This window comes from Sciurus carolinensis, chromosome 5 (genome assembly GCF_902686445.1).
Source record: "Sciurus carolinensis chromosome 5, mSciCar1.2, whole genome shotgun sequence".
In the NCBI taxonomy this organism is placed as follows: Eukaryota; Metazoa; Chordata; class Mammalia; order Rodentia; family Sciuridae; genus Sciurus; species Sciurus carolinensis.
Genome location: NC_062217.1, coordinates 18626014 through 18644811, shown reverse-complemented (window position 1 = coordinate 18644811; position 18798 = coordinate 18626014). Strand labels below are relative to the sequence as shown.

The window sequence follows — 18798 nt, the reverse complement described above, 5'->3', positions numbered from 1 at the left end:
TAAAACAGGAACTATGGGGAGCCCTGTCTAATGACTTCACTTCTATTTCTTTGTGCTTCTTTGTTTTTTCTTCGTCTTCTATTTTTTTGAGATTTCTTTGTCTTTATGGTGAAATAGCAAGGGTATTTCACTCTTAAATTTTATATAAAACAGCTCTACTGCAAATATTTTAGACACTATGTTACCATTCTAAATTCCCAGGTGAAAGAATCCAACTGGCTCTGTTTGAATCATAGGTCCGACTTTACTTCAACAAAACAAATCAGAAATGTAAGGTGACTTTACACACGTCTCCCCCAAGGATGGGGTGTTGAAAGAACAGTTCTCAGAGTAAATGGGGCTTATTATGAGGTGAGCTGATACCCAAGACATTATCTATTGGAGCTAAGTGAGTTATTCTGGTCCGAGCTCCATTTATGGTTGAAGTTTTCATCCCAATTCCCACCTCTAACCCCAACACCAGCAAGTCTTCAATCCATATACATCAGTGAAAGAAAATAAATGCTTGAAAAACGGGAGGTAATGTTTCATTTCAAGTGCCAGCTCAGAATCTCAGCTTCAGATCAACCCAGAGGAGCTCTGTCACATGGATGTGGTTTCATTTGGAGAAATGGTGTGGGTTATTGAGGTAGCAGATTGTTGGATACTAAGATCGTCTATTTAGGTGAATTGGTTAAAAAGCAATAGAAAAATTTGGTACTTCTTTTAAAATGTATGGGATGAGATTAAAATTCATTTTTTTCTTCCCCTAAGTACAGGTTATTCTGCTCCTGCTGCTGTTGCTGTGTGTGTGTGTGTGTGTGTGTGTGTGTGTGTACACGCCTCTTATCTCCCAAGCAGAGTATTAACTGTTAATTCCAAATTCATGACTTGAAGTTTGAGAAAGCATTTTGTTTTCCATACTTTCTTTGTACTTCATGGACAGAGAATATATCCTTTCATATTAGAAATTCTTGTTATTGGTTGTAAAAGAAAGTATTTAAGTATGTGATTTTGTGTGAATGTTAATCGACCATTGCTGGAAAAACATCTCTGAGCACATTATCTATTGAAGGATCAATGATACCATTTATATATATGAAGGACAACATTATAATTCTATCTGTGAATATTATATTGACCTTAATTTTTAAATTTGTAGTTTTCTGTATGTTATTTTTTATATGTATCTATATGTTTTTATATGTTATCTGTATGTTTATTTTGAATCTGGGACTATAAAAACTCATAGTTACTGAAATACCTAATATTCCTTTGAAATTATTTCATTTTAATGAATAATATCAGTGCATACTTTTGTAGAATAATGTTTATAGTCTTTAAAACAAAAAAGATGACTCTATAAATTATAGTGATACATTAAGAGGAATATTTGTAAAAATGTAAATAACCACAAATATTATTCCAAATGGTTTATTGAATCAGTTTTTGGTGTCTTCAGCAATATCTTCTTTCTAGGTATATAGTTAAATCTTTTTCATTAATTTTGAACTAAGGTACTGCCTTCTTAGATTTCTTAGAAAATTATGTGCAAGTAAGGAAAAAGAAGATGACTAATAATTTATTGAAACTCCTTTGTACCAGGTGCTTTTTTAGTTACTTACAATATGCTTGGAAATAAAACAAAGATGGTCCTTATCCTGTTGGAATTTATAGCCTTGGTTAAGTGTTGAGGGCTATGCCGTGCAGACTGTGCCGGGATGGCACCTGGCAGCCAGCCAGAGGTTGCTTTGATCACATCAGGGGTGAGGAGGATGATTAACATAAGCACACCCAGGTGATTTGTCATTGGCTGTATCCAATTAAGTCCACGCACACAACAAGTGCACAGGTGTTCCCGAGTGCTCCTGATCGTGCCTGCTTGTTTTGACCTTTACCATGATTGGGTAGCTAGCTCCTCGCCTAATCTTTGCATAATTGGCGTCAGCCCTACCCGTCACCTCCTGGAGGGGATATAAGTCGGCTCTCCTCCAGCGCCGGGGTTCTAGGTTCCAGTTCCTGGGTTTCCTGATTCATCAATAAGCTGTTCCGAATTCAAGAGCCTCGCTACTCTTTTGTCCCCCTGCGCCAAATTGACTCCGCTGGACGGCGTCAGTTAAGAAATACTATCAAGTAAGCACGCATATGCAAATGTTCAAGAAAGACACAAGGTGATAGTAGGGAATTTTGGGCAGCCCTTCTTATCAAGATTGGTAAGTTAGAAGGGATGAATATTAAAATTGTTAAACAGGTTTTAGTAACAGCTTTCAGTGAGCTAAGCTGGCCTTTTAATTATTCCTTGTAATGTATAGGATCCCAAAAGCAATGTAATGATTCATGAAGCAGCTATGCAATTGCAGTTAAGGAAACAACCAAAATGGTAGCCCAAATGCTTGAAGATGTTTACAAATCACAGACTTCTTGCATGTGTCTACTTCCTAAACAATACTCATCTCTCTTTTCTTAAAATACTTACATAGGGCCTTGAAGTGTAGGAAACCTCACTTTTCCCTTACCTCCATTCTTTTTCCTTCTATTTCATTGACCACTCCTCAAGATCTTTTGAAGGGTACCTCTGCTCCAATCCACATTGGCACGCCTTAGGCTTTGTCTTAAAAACCAGTGGTGATTATATCCAAGGGAGGCAATTAGGATGTATCTTTTAATTATCACTCTGTGTGTGTGTGTGTGTGTGTGTGTGTGTGTTGTTGCTAGTGGCGTCTAATGCGTGGAGTTCAAGATGATGATAAACATCCTGAAAATGAATTCTCTTGCCCCAAGTTACAATAGTGTTGAAATTGAGAAACCCTCCAAACTTCATTAACTAAATTATTTCCGTAAGTGAACTGATCAAAACCCTCGGTATTTAATACCATCTCTTTGTTCAAATGTGCAAATTTATATCTTCAATGTGGATCTTCTAGGTTTCAGACTTTCATATTCAAATATTTCCAAATCCTCTATCGACTGTCTAATAGACTTTTTATTTCCAAAGATGAATTTCATTTTTTTTTTTACAAACCCTCATCTTCCTTGTTCTCCTTTTCTGTTAATGGTACTGATTATACATTCCATTTCTCAGGCTAAAACGTAAGGATTATCCTGGCTCTCTCTCTGTCTATTGAAGACACCTATTTCAACTGGTCATCAACCTTCAACATATATATCTAACCTGACCACTTTTTAACACTTTTACCCCAGCCCCAATTCTCATTTGCCATACAGAATACTGTTTCTCAAAATAGTTAGAGTGAAACTTTAAGAAATAAATCAGAATACTGGCACTATTATAATCAAGTTACTGTCATTATTGTAATTAAATACTCCCTGAGTGTTGTCTTCAAGGCCCTATGTAAACTGACATCATCTTCTATTTCTCTCCCCTTTGTTCACATAGTGGACTTCTTGCCTTTTCCTTTAATCTTTTTAGTAGTTTGACTATATTGTGCTTATACTCGATTTTCTTTGTGTTTATTTTGCTTGGAGGTTCAATGAGCTTCTGAATTTGTCATGCTCATATCACTTGGGAAATTTTTGGTCATTATTCATGGAGTATTTTATCTCCATTATTGTTTTTTCTTTTTGTTTTCTGAGATACCAGTCTTATGTATGTTAGATATTTTGATATTCTTCCATCTATTGATAGATCAATCATCAATTTATTTTCACTTTTTCTTTCTCTGCTTCAGATGGGATATTTTATATTACTCTATCTTTAGTTCAGTGATACTTTCCTCTATCAACCCTTTTTCAGCTTTAAAATCCATGCAGTGACATTATAATTTCACATATATTTCAGTTATAGAATTTTCATTCTGTTATTTTTTCAGGTAGGAATTCCTACCCTAATATTTATTGGATGATTTTGTTCTTTTATTTCATTGAGCACAGCTATAATTACTGCATTAAAGCCCTTCTTGGCTAATTTTAACACCCAGGACATCCAAGTGTTGGTCTTAATTTATTTTCTTATCTCTTCAAAATGGCTCATGTTATACTGATTCTTCATATGTCCAGGAATTTTATATTGTCCCTTGAACACTATGTATGTAATATTATTGTGATTCTGGATTCTATGACACTCTTCCAAAGAGTGTTAATATGTTCTTCCTAGGAGAAATTTAACTGTTTTGTGCTTTAACTGCCAATTGTGCCTTAGGGCAACAACTACAATTTTTATCCAGTTCCTTCACACTTGACTCTCCAAAAGCACAGCTGCAGACAGTTTGCATCATATGTGACGTCTGGTCAACCAGAGATTTGGGCAAGGTTTACACAGAACTTGGGGTTCTCACTCTCTGGTCTTCTGTTCACTTCCTCACTTTCTAGCAGCAATGATTGCCCTGAGCTTAGTTTTGTGGTTCTTCATTGCAGAAAGACCTTAGTTTCTGTTGGAATTTTAGTCACTTTATATAGGGAATGTCCTCAGGCCAAAAGTCACAGAGATGAGAAACTAACCTTACTTTAACCCCTTCTTTCGAATATTGACTCCCCGCCCCCAGAATTGTGCATTCTCCAGGGTTTTGCTTGTTTTGTTTTGTTCAGAGTTAATGGCTTTTAGCTTAAGATAGCAAAGCCCTACTATGTGTGGAACCCTTCCTGTTTCTTGGCCATGTAAAGTTTGTTTCCACTTCAGGATAGGTATCTCTAGCAGCATTCAAAGGCTGTTATTAGTTCCTCCATTTAATGTAACGTCTCTTTACAGTTTTGAAACTATAAAAGAAAATGGAATGGTTTGACCTGCTGTTACTCTGGGAAATGTTACTGTATTGGGTAGATTTCTTTATATTGCAGATGATAGAAGAGTCTATGATTGATCTAGTCTTCACTGAGCGCTGGAAAATGATTGTGGTATTGGCAAGATTTGCCTTCTTGCACCTTCAAATTCAGTTCCTACAGAAGAGTGAGAGCTATGTTCTCCTAGGGGGTCTCACCAATTACCCCTTCGCATTTATTTTTTGTGACTGTTTCTCGCATAATCATTATGTTGATAGGATACAATGCTTTAGCCAATAAACTACCCTTATGTGGAGATGAGTCTCGTCTATATTACATGTATGTGAATGAGAAAGAAACCTTTAAAGGAAATTCCAGGAGAGGAAATTGGCTATCTCACACCAGATTCAATGCCACTTAATAACTTTTTGCTAGATTCACAAACTTAGGCATCTTTTATTCTACATGGATAAAAGAAAAGAAAGGGATGGAGAGATAAGTAGTGTATCAAGAGTCATGCAAGACGACAAGTTCCAGAGATCTGCTGTACAGCACTGTGCTTACAGTTACCAATAGTATAACCGCACTTAGGTATTTGTTAAGAGGATAGGTCTCCTGTTACATTTTTTGATCACGCTAAAATAGAGAAAGAGACATATAGATAACATTAAAATGTTCTTTTAAAATAGACAACATACTGGAGTGAAAAGTATTTTTAGAAAAATGAAGTAATTAAAAACTTTAGTACAGTGGTTACTTAAAGGTAGAAGAGAATTTTGTGATTGGAATGGGATTCATGGGTATCACAATTAACTTCTTGACTTGGTGGGTAGGTATGAGGGTGTTTAACTTATAATAACGTACTAAGCCAAACATGTGTTTTGTGTGGTTTCTTGTATATGTGTTTCATTTTATAATCAAAATATATTAAAATAGAACTTTTCTTGATACATGTTTTGAGAATCTGGACCATTTGTCTTTCAGTTTCCCAGTCCATATATTGCTGATTGCATATTTATGGTGAGTTAAAAAATGTTCCTTAGAACATTATGTTTCCTCCAAATTGGCAATTGGATTCAAAGACTGGATTAGATTCAGTTTTTATTCCTTTGGCAAGACATTAGTTGGTCTTTGGCAAGATTGTGGGTGGCACTTAATTTCTGATTGTCTCTTTTTGTCTCTGATTTTGGCAGGTAATGCTGGTTAATGTCTACATCTACTAATTCATTTGGGCTTAATAAGCAAGATATTCTAATTTTACTATTTCTCTTTCATTTATCATAAAGAGAGGCTTCCCTCATATACTATTTGTACTTATGGGTTCAGTTTATATTTGAAAGGTACAATAAGTATTTGCTTCTTTATTAGTTAACAGAAAGATTTATCTTTCTTCTGACAAACTCATTTTTAAAAAAAAATAAAGTCATTATAAGTCTTTATATTTAATCACATTTGATTGGTTTCACTCCATTGCAATTATTATTGAAGCTTAATCGGCCCATATTTGGCCACTGACAAACTTTGAAGTTGTCCTCTGTTATGGTCAAAATTGTGTCATCTTAAAATTCGTATGTTAAGTCTCTTACTTTTGTGATACTAGGAATTTAACCCAGGGGTGCTCTACAACTGAGCTTTAATCCCAGCCCTCTTTTATTTTTATTTTGAGACAGGGTACATTAAATTGCCAAGGCTGGCCTCTAACTTGTGATCCTTCTGCCTCAGCCTCCTGAGTCTCTGAGTCTCTGGGATTATACAAATGTGTTACCATGCTGAACTCATCTATTAAAACTCTGATCCCCCAAAGTGAATATATTTGGAGATAGGGATTTTAAGAGAATAATTAAGGTTAAATCAGGTCATTAGGATAGGACCCTAATCCAATGTGACTGTTGTTCTTATAAAAAGCAGAAGGGACACCAGAAGTGCTTCTTGTGATAGACACTGAGAGAAGATGACCATCAAAAAGCTAGGGAGAGACCAACTTCTCATCTGGTACCTTGATCTTGGGACTCAGCCTCCAAAACTGTGAGAAAACAAATTTTGTTTGCTTAAACCAGGAGTATGTGGTATTTTGTTACAGTAACCCTTGTGAGCTAATATAATTCCTGAGTTATTTTGATAGGAGTCTAGTAGTTATTTGAAAACTTCTTTGCTGTCTGGTGGGTAGAGGTTTTGGTATCTGTCGTCTCATATATTTTCTGCTTCAGTCCTAAAATGAACCATTTCTTAGGAGCTCTGGTTTCTTTTTTGAAGAGAAAAGATATTTTAAGATCATTGTCTAGGCACAAGGGATGCCCTTTGCTATTCATTTAGTCATTTTTTTAGGCCTTTTTCATGAAGCTAGGAAACATAAGCTTTTCAAAGATAAAATTTCTCATGATTTTACATTGATACCTTCAAGTTTAAGATTATAGAACCTTTCCTAATTGCTTAATGATATATCTGTATCTCCTTTCTTCCACACTAAAAATTCTGATTTGCAAGGATACAGTATAGAACTAGAGAATAGAATTTGAGCATTTCACAGCTACTTGTTTTTTTTTTCTATATTACACTGTAACCGTTTCAGAATAACCTGATATACAGCTTTTGGTATTTATCCTGTTTCCTTCTTAAGGGGCTTATGTTATTTGTACCTCTGTTCAATATTGGTTCTCCTGTCTTTCAGATCCTTTTGTCATTTTGATTTTTCAGAACTCTTATTTTTCCCTCTTTTGTTTCTCTCGAGTCATTACCCCTGTGTGACGGGCTTTTGTGTTGCTTCTAGTAGGGGCTTCATCTAGAATTTTTTTTATCTTAATTCTTTCCTGAATACTGTCACCTCCCATCTGATTTTTCTAATTCTGATTCGTGTAGTTCTTTCATGTCTTGTGTTGTTGTCTTTTAGTTTGTTTTGAATAATATAACTAAGGCTCTATCTGATGTTTTGGTGTATGTCTTCATGACATGTTTTCTTTGTCTGTAGGGACGTTATTCTGTTATTAATTTTCTTTTGTGTTATAATGACTCTGTGTGAGATTTGACCCCAATACGTTTTGTTGTTTGTTTTATGTGAAGTTGGTTTTTCTGAACATTTCAGTTGAGATATGCTTCAGGATAGCTGCTTTAACTCGACTTAATTTCTTCTTCCACTGGCATTCAAATGTGGCATTCCCAAATGTGGCTGCTTGTTTCCTGGCATTTCCTGGATTTAGTTCCCTTTCTGCTTTGGTCTAGACCTTCTTGCTCTATGTCTGTTTGTTCCCCGTTTTGTTGAATTTTGTTCCCGCTTCTAAAAGTGTCTCTTCTATGTGGAGTCTGTCTTGGAAAGAAGACTTGTTGGCCATTGTTCACTTATTTCTTTCTCTTGTGGGTCCATCACACACATTCAACAATAGAGAGAGCAGAACTCTTCCAGCCCTGCTACTATTCCCAAATCAGTCTGCTGTGCCTTCCTGTGAATTCTATTGCATACTCTGGGTTTCTTCTGTTTTCAGGCCCTTTAGACATTCTTCCCCTGCTTCCTTCTTTTCCCTCCTGCCCAAACACTGATATTGTAAAGATCTTGTGGCTATTGTTGGTCTGTTCCATCCTGTTTGTACTTTGAAGTTTTGGGGGAGATATCGTGTTAACTAGTTTTGTGGAAGTTGCCGTGGATTTGTTTTGTAGTTCAGTCTGATTTTATATGAGGATTTGGAGACAGCAAAACCCATGCTGCCAATGTCACCGTCTTTTCAGAATGCCTCCCTGTATTCCTATTTTAACATCTGAACACACCAGCAGGGAGATGGTTGCAACAGTTTCTTACGCTGGAGAACAGAAAGGAGTAGTTATTAAACAATACTGCTGCTTCTACGTGAGAAATCCAGAAAAACACCAATAATTTTGGTTGAAAGCTCTTCACTGGAGGAGCACTATTTTATTTAAAAAAAATTTTTGTTGTTTTTAATATTGCTTGCAGAGTTTGACTTTATTGTTCAGAAACTTGACAGCTGCCCTAGAGCATGGGCACTCTTAGTGTTTCATATCATCCTGAAATAATGCTGCCATGTTCCTTTAATCCAGGCTTTAAAATCCTTTTAAAATATCTCTTGCTGCCATGGGGTATGTTTTGGGTTAACTTTAGCTTTGTTTTCTTATGACGCCTGTTTATTTACAACAGGAGAACTGCAGTCTGGGAATTTTTTTTTTTTTTTTTTTATCAACCAGCATCTTACGTCCTTTGTGCTTATGCTGGGATTAAGTAAGACATGGTCCTTTCCCTGAGGATCTTGTTTAGTTCATCTGGTCTTCCTCTTGGACTGATAGAGGAAGGAACAAGGGAACTGGAACTGTTTTCTGTCAACTCTTTTCCTTCTCCACTGGTACCCCAATTCTAAGTTATTTAAGCATATCTCATAGGTGATACTGCTGAAAAATATCCTGCCTAATAGGTAAGTTCATCTTTGATTTATGATGTCACAGCTCTGATTTGGTTTGGAATTTAGTTTTACATTGTTACTACAAACTTCTAATGGTCTAAATGGAAGTCTGAATTAATCATTGCAGACCCTCATCAACTTGAGGATTGTACTTTGGCTAAGTGGTCTAAAATTGCTCTGAGTGTGTACTCAGAGTGGCTGAGGTATAATGGTTTTTCTCTTACATTATGTTTAGGATAGCAGTGGAGGCAATTTGTTGCATCTTTCTAATGTGCTTTCTACCAGTTAAAGTTGGGCAAAGAGGCAAATGGCAAGTCTATAACTTTTATTTTAGTCTATTTTACTTTGAAGAAATCTCTTTGGATAGTTCCTAACCTAAAAAATTTATTTTCTTGCAACTTATCAGATGCCTTCTTTCAAAACAGGAATGGGAAGTAGCTAGTTATATCTATAAACAGTCCATTTATAGATTGAAGACTTCCCTCTCATGGAATAATGGTGAAGAACATAGTTTGAGAATTACTTTGCCTGTTTTCAAAACCCCAGCTCTACAAATTTGTAATCTGTCAGTGTGTGACCCTGGACAGTTTTCTTGTTCCTTGTTCTTCTCCATCTCCTTTTCTTTTGCAATACTGGAGATTGAACCCAGGTCCTTTTCCATGCTAGGCAGGCACTCTACCATTGAGCTACATTGTACCTGGACCTGACACTGGAAAGCCTCTTTATATGTTCAACTCCTCATGTGTGAAATGTGGCAGGAACATCATAGGATTGTTATGATGATTAACTGAGATAATACATATGCATTAATGAGTATTTAGGATGTATTAGTCAATGTTCTGTGCATCAGGAATATAAAAGCAAGCAAAATGGTCCCCTGCTTGGAACTTTACCATATTGGTGAGGGAACTAATTAATTAGAATCTCCTCAAAGAATATTAAAAGTACAACTGTGACATGTGCAGTGGAGAGATATGAGGCCCTATAATATGTTATCTGGACTTGTGTTGTCTAGGAGGTTACAGAAAGTTTCTCTCAGGAAGACGGAGTGGAGATCTTAGGAAAAATGAATAGTAATGAACTAGGTGAAGGTGTTTGGTGCACGTGTGGGTGAACACAGGTGGACAAGAGTGCCCCCAATAGAAGGAAGTATGTGGGGAATGACTCTGTGGAAAGGGGGAGCTCGGTGAATACAAGGAACACACATGGGTAGCCTGTGAAAGAAGAGTACAGTAGCCTGTGTTGCTGGAGAGGGAGTGAAGGAGGGGGTCGCAACTCAGGGGTCCTTCACAGACCATGTTTTAGAATATGATCTAGCCAAATGGTGTTAGATATTTGAACTCAGTAGGCATATTTGCATTGATACATTATTATCGTTGTTATTTTAAAATTCCCTAGTAGTTATTCCCACACTAAATAGATTTGTGCACTTCTATATTTATTCATTGGTTCTTTTCCCCAGTCTCTATTATTGCTCTTCTCTGAATGCTAATTCCTCAATCCTTCCATTTAGGAATAAAATGAGAAGATAGCTTTGTGTCTTTCAATCAATTTTACTATTTGAAATAGAATTAGCTTTCGTATAACTTTAGGTAAATTAAATGAAAAACAATTGCAAACATGTTACCTACTGTGACACTTATAAATATTTTATGCTTCTTAGCCTTTGTAAAATGCTCAAATGCTATCATTTGTTGTCTATCTTAAACAAACCAAAGATGAAATTTTTTAGAAATGTTGGTGTTTCCTGTTGGCAGGAAGCTCAGAGTGATTTCAAATGTTTTGATCTTATCCAGAACCAACTTTTGGAAATTTAAAACCTGAGGCTGGCTGTGTGAAGAAGTCGGAAGAACTTGAACAGTGTGAAGGCTGTTACACATGTGCATTTTTGTGTCTGTGCACAAGCATATTTTACATTTGCTCATCTAAAATCAGTCCATGCAGAGCTAATGTGGGAGCTGTGATTCTCCCCAGACATCAAGGGCCACAATACTTCTTCCCGTTCTAAAATAAGGGAATAACTGTTTCAGGGCTTGTAAATAAACTGTCATAAGCATTAGATAACATCTTGTAGGCTTGGGATGCCTATACATTGTGGTGTTCCATTAGGTGTTCCCTCTTCAGAAGTCAACTGTCCCCTGTGCCACACCTTTTCCACTTTGTCCTCTACACTTGTGCTATGTATTCAGGTGCTTGCTCAGGATCTCTATCCAGGACGACAATTGTTCATTATGTTAGCAAATTCTTTTTTAAGTACAACTCTTCTGTATGTGTAATGACTTTACATTTTATGTAATATTCATCTTCACTGGATTTTCTAAGTGTGATTAGACAAGCAAAAAGTGATTTAATGGTAGGAGTTGCCTCTAGGCAGATATAGAGTGAGTAGATCCTGGGTTTGGCTCATGGGGATTTCAGTCTGCTGTCATTTTATTGCAGATGATATTTTATTCCTCGAGAAGCACTCTAGGCAGATATAGAGTGAGTAGATCCTGGGTTTGGCTCATGGGGATTTCAGTCTGCTGTCATTTTATTGCAGATGATATTTTATTCCTCGAGAAGCACAAGCATCATGGGCATGGAAAAAATCAGATGATGTTCTTTGACCTTTATTTGATGAACAAAATTTGATTTTATTTCCATATAAAAAAAGACATTTTAGCCTGTATAGTTTTCTATAACAGAATTAGTTCAAATAAATTTGCAAAATTGATAAAATAAGCAAAAATTAACTCTTTCTGATCTATCGCTTATGTAATAGTTAATTTGCCCTCTATTGAGTAGACATACTTAATATTGGATCAAGAAGTTAAAATATTTGAGCAAAGAGTTAGTGGTTTGGAATTTTTTTTGTGGTTGTGTTAATAGATGATAGAGAAATTTTCTTACAGCAACTGGTTCTGGTAAATGAATTCTTCATAGAGAATATGAAACCCTTGTATGTAGGGCTTTTCATAATGCGTGATATGTAACATGTGATATTTGTTTAATGGATAGGTAATCATTCTGGAAAATATTATGTGTGTTTCAGGACCTGATCTCCAGGTGTGCGTATCCAAAAAGCCAACATGTTGCACCAGGAAGATGGAGGAGAGATACCACATTGCTGCTCGCCAAGATCTGCAGCAGGTACTTCAAGCATCCACCTCTACATTAAAGCTGCTAATATCTCGAAATGCAGCTGCTTTTCAAGGTAAATGTGTCTTGAGCTTTGAACTAAGGACCAGCCCTGTGTAATTTGCCTATTTTAGTGATACTGGTAAATGGGACTAGGTATATTTCCTTATATTTGCATATTATTTCGGCATAAAGTGTAGTTTTATCTTTTTCTAACCTTTATAACCTCTTTTGGAGGTCATCCTGGCATATTTTTGAGTTGGACTAGTGCAACAGTCATATTACTGAAATGGTCCTTAAACACATGAATAAATTTATAGAGATCTTTTGGGTTCCCCAATATTCTGATGTATGATTTTACTTCAGTGTGAGCAGACATAATTATCACATTTCATGAAAAATGTCTACAGCATAAAATCTCATTGCTTTCATTTGGGTAGTTATAGATTTGTTTTTAAAAATATGATTTGAAGAAATATTTGTCTGAGTTTTCCCCTGAAACTTCATATGGTTTTTATGAGAGCACTTGTTCAGTATATCAAAGTGCAGGCAGGAAGGCCTAGTAAATGAGCAACTGGGAAATATTGGTTGGATGTTTAAGGGTCAGCTAAGACCACAACTCAACTGTATCTCAAACAATATGTTCAGAAATAAAATTAATGAGTTATAAAATTAAGAAGCAAAATGAAAAATAGATGATAGTTTTCTTATTTTTGTCATCTTTTCTATAAAATTCCTTATTGCTACAATAAAATAGCTTAATTTATTTTCCCTTTTATAAAGCATTACCTATTCTGTATGTGACTACAATGAAAATATCTATATCGCATTGCTTTTCCAACAAATTTATTGCTTTTGTTTAGCACAGACTATAACTTCTGTTAATATTCCCTTTTAATAAGTATATTAATGTCAATGCACTTAAGTAATTTGCTTTGTTTGCACACATAGCTGATTAATTTTTAAAGCCATACTTACTAAATAAAATAAATACAATAAATCAGAATAAAATTTAAGTTGAGTTAAATGTAGTACATGATGAATTGATGACTTTTTCATATAAACATTAAAATATTTTAAGATGCTATTAATTTTGCATTGTTTTAAGATGCTTTAGAATGCAATTTTATTTCTGATGTGAAATTCATTCATGTGAAATTGTCAAAGAAAAATGTTTTGATATGCATTTTAAACAAAGAATTGTGTAGTTTTTAACTGGTTGAATTAGAAGATTCCAGCTACCCACTGGAAATTACGTAATTATTTCTCATGAAAATGATAGTGTGTACAATACAGAAAATGCATTTTAAAGGTAAGTGGGCAGTAAATAGAAAAGTCTGAGTCAAATGGGTTAGTGATTGTCAGTCAGATGCTTGTAAAGGTAAGCCCAACTCACAGTGAAGAAGACTTCAAACATGAAGTTTAAGTTATTGAAATAATTTTTAAACAGGGAAGCTTCTTTGTGATTTATCATCTTTTAATGTCAAAACTATATCTCTCCAAATAAGAAGATGCCTGAAGATCATGATGAATCTAGCCTATTTTTTGGATAGCTGTGCTAATGTAGGTGAGAGCAAGTGTTAGCAATTACTAAGACTCTCAGTGTAGCTGAATATTTCTCTTGCCATCAAAGACAGTCACAGACTTTTTTTGCATATTTTTAGATAAATTTATAGAACATATTAAGTTCAAAAGATTGGAAAACCTGGAATATTTAGATTTTAAGATGGATTGAGGCTATAGAATCCTTTGGCGATATTGCTAAAAATTGTTTGATAACTATTTCAGAAGGAGAATTGTGTATTAGGGAATGGCATTGTCTCTATCCACCAGAAGGCAAGGTAATTTTATATAGTCTTTTGTTATTTTCTGTTTAATAAATTGTACCTCTGCATTTAATAGTTTGAGTTTTGCTGTTTATTTAAAAATTCATTATGAAAGTAAAAAAGTGGAAGCATTCTAAAATATGATTTGTTCTAAAACATTGTCATTTTTCTCCCTTCTTGTAATGTCAAATTTTATTTAAGAAGCATGAACAGGCAAGACAAATTTAGAAGAAATTTGCCTAAAGGCCAATTTTACTAGAATAAATTATCTTCCAAGAATATCAGCCTTTAATTTAATGAATAGAATAAATAGCTTTAGGCTTAGTTTCATGAAAACAAGCTCAAGTAGATATATGCTAAAAGTAATGAGAGATCGTATTTGCTGTATCATAACTGAGCAGACTACTATATCAGTAAGTAAAATGCTGTCCATCTAGTTTGTATATAATCAAAATAGATGAAAAAATTTCAAGTCTTTATTTTCTAAAGAAGAAAGAAGTCAACACATTTTATTAGGAAACCTCGTCTGCTTGAGAGAAATTTAATAGAGAAATCAATTCACTTCTCCCATGATGTAAGTAGATTCGCTATGTTTTGATTTTTTAATTTTTAAACACTTCATGTATATTTTACTATGCATTACGTCAACAATTTTAACCTTCTTTTAAGTGGTATTGAGGGTTATTAAGGTTGTTGGACTGGGATATAGTATGGTGTCTTCTTTCATGGGTTTATGGGACTCCATGGAAACATTTTTTTGGAGCAATTCCTTGAATATGGAGAACAGGGATGATCGCTCTGGCTGGTGGAATAACTGGACTCCACACTACTGTGAGGAAGGCTGTGAGTTTGGAAGAGCAGAGGGGAGAAAGGAAACCCTGCAGAATGGCTCTTGGTACTAAAATCGTAAGATGTTCTGTGTGGCGTTCACATTCAACTCGAGTCTGCCGCTTGGGTACATACCAGTTAGGCAAGAGTTGGCCTCTGGGACAACTGTACATGATTTTCCCAGTCAGGAATTTATTGTAGTTTGTTTCAGTCAAATTTCCTTAAAATAAACAAAATAAACAAAAATCTATTGTTGAGGGGCCCATAATTGTGACCTAGGAGGTCACTATTTCCCAAGGGCTACTCATGCAGGATTTTATAAAGTAAAAGGAACAAGCTGATATTCCTGTTTCTGTTGTTCATGGTGAAGCTGTGTCATTTGCAAAGAGAGGTGCTGGCCTGGTCACAGTGCAGACAATAACTGTCCTTCATTTGCAGGGGCTTAACGGTATTCAGGAATAAAGTCGAACTGCATGGAATAAGGCAAGAATTTGTTTTCCTTTGACTGTTTTACTATGAGATTGTATTCTTTAAAAAGTATTTTAGAATTTAAAACATATATATATTTTATATATATATATATATATATTACACTCAAGTGTACTCTGACTCATGAAGAGATAAGGGAAATCAACAGAGAATATGTCATCTACTATAAAAAATGTAACTCTTACCTAGTATTTACATTTGTCAGTTTTTAAATCTCCCTTCAAATAATATAATGGGAATTCTTAAAATTAAAAAAAATACAGAAATTCCAGCTTCACTTTTAAAAGTAAAATTAAGGAATATTTTGGAGGACACTATTAGAAGATTTGTTTTGTTGAAGTATTGGGGAGATAAAATTAATGTTATATTTTTCCTTATATATGTAACTTTCTGTATTTCTCTCATTTTCAAATATATTCACATATTTATAAAATATATGGTAGATACTCTTTATTTTGGAAATTTTCTAGTTTTATATATGGCCTCTAAAATGAATGTTATTGCAAAAATGTGACTGATAAATGATATTTAGAAGAAGAATGATTTAACATTTTTTAATGATTTCATCCTTTTGGCAAATTAAATATTCATTCCTTAATTGTAAGTACTTGAAAGATTGGCAGGCTTGTCCTCTTAGGTTGAAATGTTAAATTCAAGAATTTAATAAAAACTACATTCCTATTTTTAATAAAATATAGGAATACATTCAAAATTAAATGTGTTATTTTAAAAAGCAGGTAAAATGAAAATTTGAATTTAATTTATGGATTCCTCTCTTTAGTGCTCACAGATACTAGCTACTATCATGTATAGGGATAGTGTATGGCTACTGTGAAACTAAGTTATATATGCAGATACACATATTGTCAAAGACACAATGTATTTGAATATATTAATGCTCAGGAGGGTAATTAGATTTGTATAAATGTTATAATGTTAAGCACACAGGTCATTCATTGTATTCACTTCAATTGTGCTTTACACATTTGGATATTTAAAATTATCTCTTGGAGGAGTGTTAGGTGGAAGGAATTATAGAATAATGATATTTCTGACATTAAGGATTCCTTTATCAAAAGCTCAAGGATACAGAACAGCCTTAGGTAGGCAGTGTTGGGGAGACTTGTTTCTCTGTCTCTAGCACTTAGAACACTCAGAAAATGTCAAATGAACTACATAAATATATGAAGGGACAAATGGCACTGAAAGAGAAGTAGTTCCCAAATAAAATGAGAGATTACCTTCCTCTCGCTCCTCCTCTTTACTTTTCTCTCTCTTTTGATACTTAATACCTTTGTTTACCACCTACCAGCATCAGAACTATCAGATGCTGAGGTTATACATGGAGTCCAAATATTCAATCTATTTCATTTTTATTGACTCCTTCAGACTTCTAAAATCCTAAAATATGTTTATCAGTTTATTAATTTGTAAACCAGAGTGGGGCATATTATTATAGCATTGCTTTCCATTTTGAATGCAATTGCTTTCTCTTCCCCTGCAATTTTAGGCAGCTCACAGTTTAGTATGTTCTCACAGAGCAGCTATCAGTGCAACTGATTTTTATCCAACTGTCCTTTGTCACTGAAATATTAAAAATTGCTTCTTTGTAATCTGTGTTAGCAGACTACTATTAATTATGAAAAACAGGCCATTTTCCTGTATTCTAGGTAAAAATTATAAGAGCTTAAATTACTTTTCAGCTGGAAATAAAGCTTGCCTTGCATGAAACATTATTGATATTCGAAAAAATTAACTGTTGACTTACGATTGGGTTTACTTTGGCAGATTTCTTTTGCAAACTCTAAGAAGTGAACTTTAAGTCATTTTAATTCTGAAAGATGATAGCTATGATAATATTACCTTGGCAAAGGTAATCTCACTCTGGCATGCACAGAAACTTGCTCATAGTAGGTGAAACAATTTTTTCTTGATTTTATGTTATGTACATTTTAAGTTAACTTTTCAATGTGAGGACTGTACACACATACTGTCTAGAAGATGAGTCAACATTTAATCAGATTATTATTTTACATTTATATTTGCAAATACTAGTTTAATTTTACTTTTGCATAGGGAATCATGGGGATGATTCTTCAAAGTGGTCTATTGGGAAAGACAGACAATATGAGGGATGAAAAGCAGTTATGTTTTGAGTTTCATCTGTTATCTATCTATATATCCTGACCATTTTATTTAATTTCTTAAATTCCTTTTTACCCTGGGGATTGAACTCAGAGTAAAATTACTTCTTATAAATGTGTGACATTTATCATTCTTGTGTTGATGGGCATTTCAGTAATTTCCAACTTTTTAAAACTATTTTTTATTTGTCCTATTTAGTTATAAATTACAGCAAATTGCATTTCAATTCATTGTACACAAATGGAGTACAGCATTTCATTTCTTTGGTTGTACATGATGTAGAGTCACACAATTTGTGCAATCATACATGTATATGGAGTAATGATATCTGTCTCATTCCACCATCTTTCCCACCTCCTGCCCCCTTCCCTCCCCTAATTCCCCTCTGCACAATCCAAAGTTCCTCCATTCTTTCTTTACCTCTCTCACCCCTGTTATGTATTAGCATCTACTTATCAGAGAAAACATTTGACTTTTGGTTTTTTGGGATTGGCTTATCTCACTTAGTATGATATTCTTCAAATCCATGCATTTACATGCAAATGTCATAATTTTATTCTTCTTTATGGCTGAATAATATTTCATTGTGTATCTGTACCACATTGTCTTTATCCATTCATCTATTGAAGGGCATCTAAGTCAGTTCCACAACTTAAGTATTGTGAATTGAGCTACTATAAACATTGATGAGTCTGCATCACTGTAGTATACTGATTTTAAGTCCTTTGGGTATAGCCAAGGAGTGGGATAGCTGGGTCAAATGGTGGTTCCATTCCAAGTTTTCTAAGGAGTCTCTATATGGCTTTTCAGAGTGGCTACACCAATTTGCAATCCTACCAGCAATGTGTGAGTGTACGTTTTCCCCACATCCTCAACAAAATGTATTGTTTTATTCTTGATAATTGCCGTTCTGACTGGAGTGAGATGAAACCTTAGTTTTGATTTGCATTTCTCTAATTGCTAGAGATGTTGAACATTTTTTTCATGTATTTGTTGATCAATTGTATTTCTGCTTCTGTGAAGTGTCTGTTCTGTTCCTTAGCCTATTTATTGATTTGATTATTTGGGGGGGTGTTAAGTTTTTTGAGCTCTTTTTGAATTCTGGAGATTAGTGCTCCATCTGAGGTGCAGGTGGCAAAGATTTTCTCCCACCGTGTAGACCCTTTATTCATGTTATTGATTGTTTCCTTTGCTGAGAAAAAAAATTTTAGTTTGAATCCATCCCTTTTATTGATTCTTGATTTTATTTCTTGTGCTTTGGGAGTCTTGTTAAGGAAGTATGGTACTAAGTCCACATG

At 34.7% G+C, this 18798-nt stretch overlaps 1 protein-coding gene across 3 annotated transcripts in view; it reads left to right on the top strand.

Annotated features, from left to right (window-relative positions):
* Positions 1 to 18798, top strand: part of Gpc5 (glypican 5) — a 1347364-nt gene that overhangs the window by 29961 nt on the left and 1298605 nt on the right. For all 3 annotated transcript variants that reach the window (XM_047554610.1, XM_047554611.1, XM_047554613.1), the window contains exon 2: positions 12127 to 12288. In XM_047554610.1, the coding sequence (XP_047410566.1) occupies positions 12127 to 12288 (162 nt within the window). The remainder of the gene's footprint in view (positions 1 to 12126; positions 12289 to 18798) is intronic.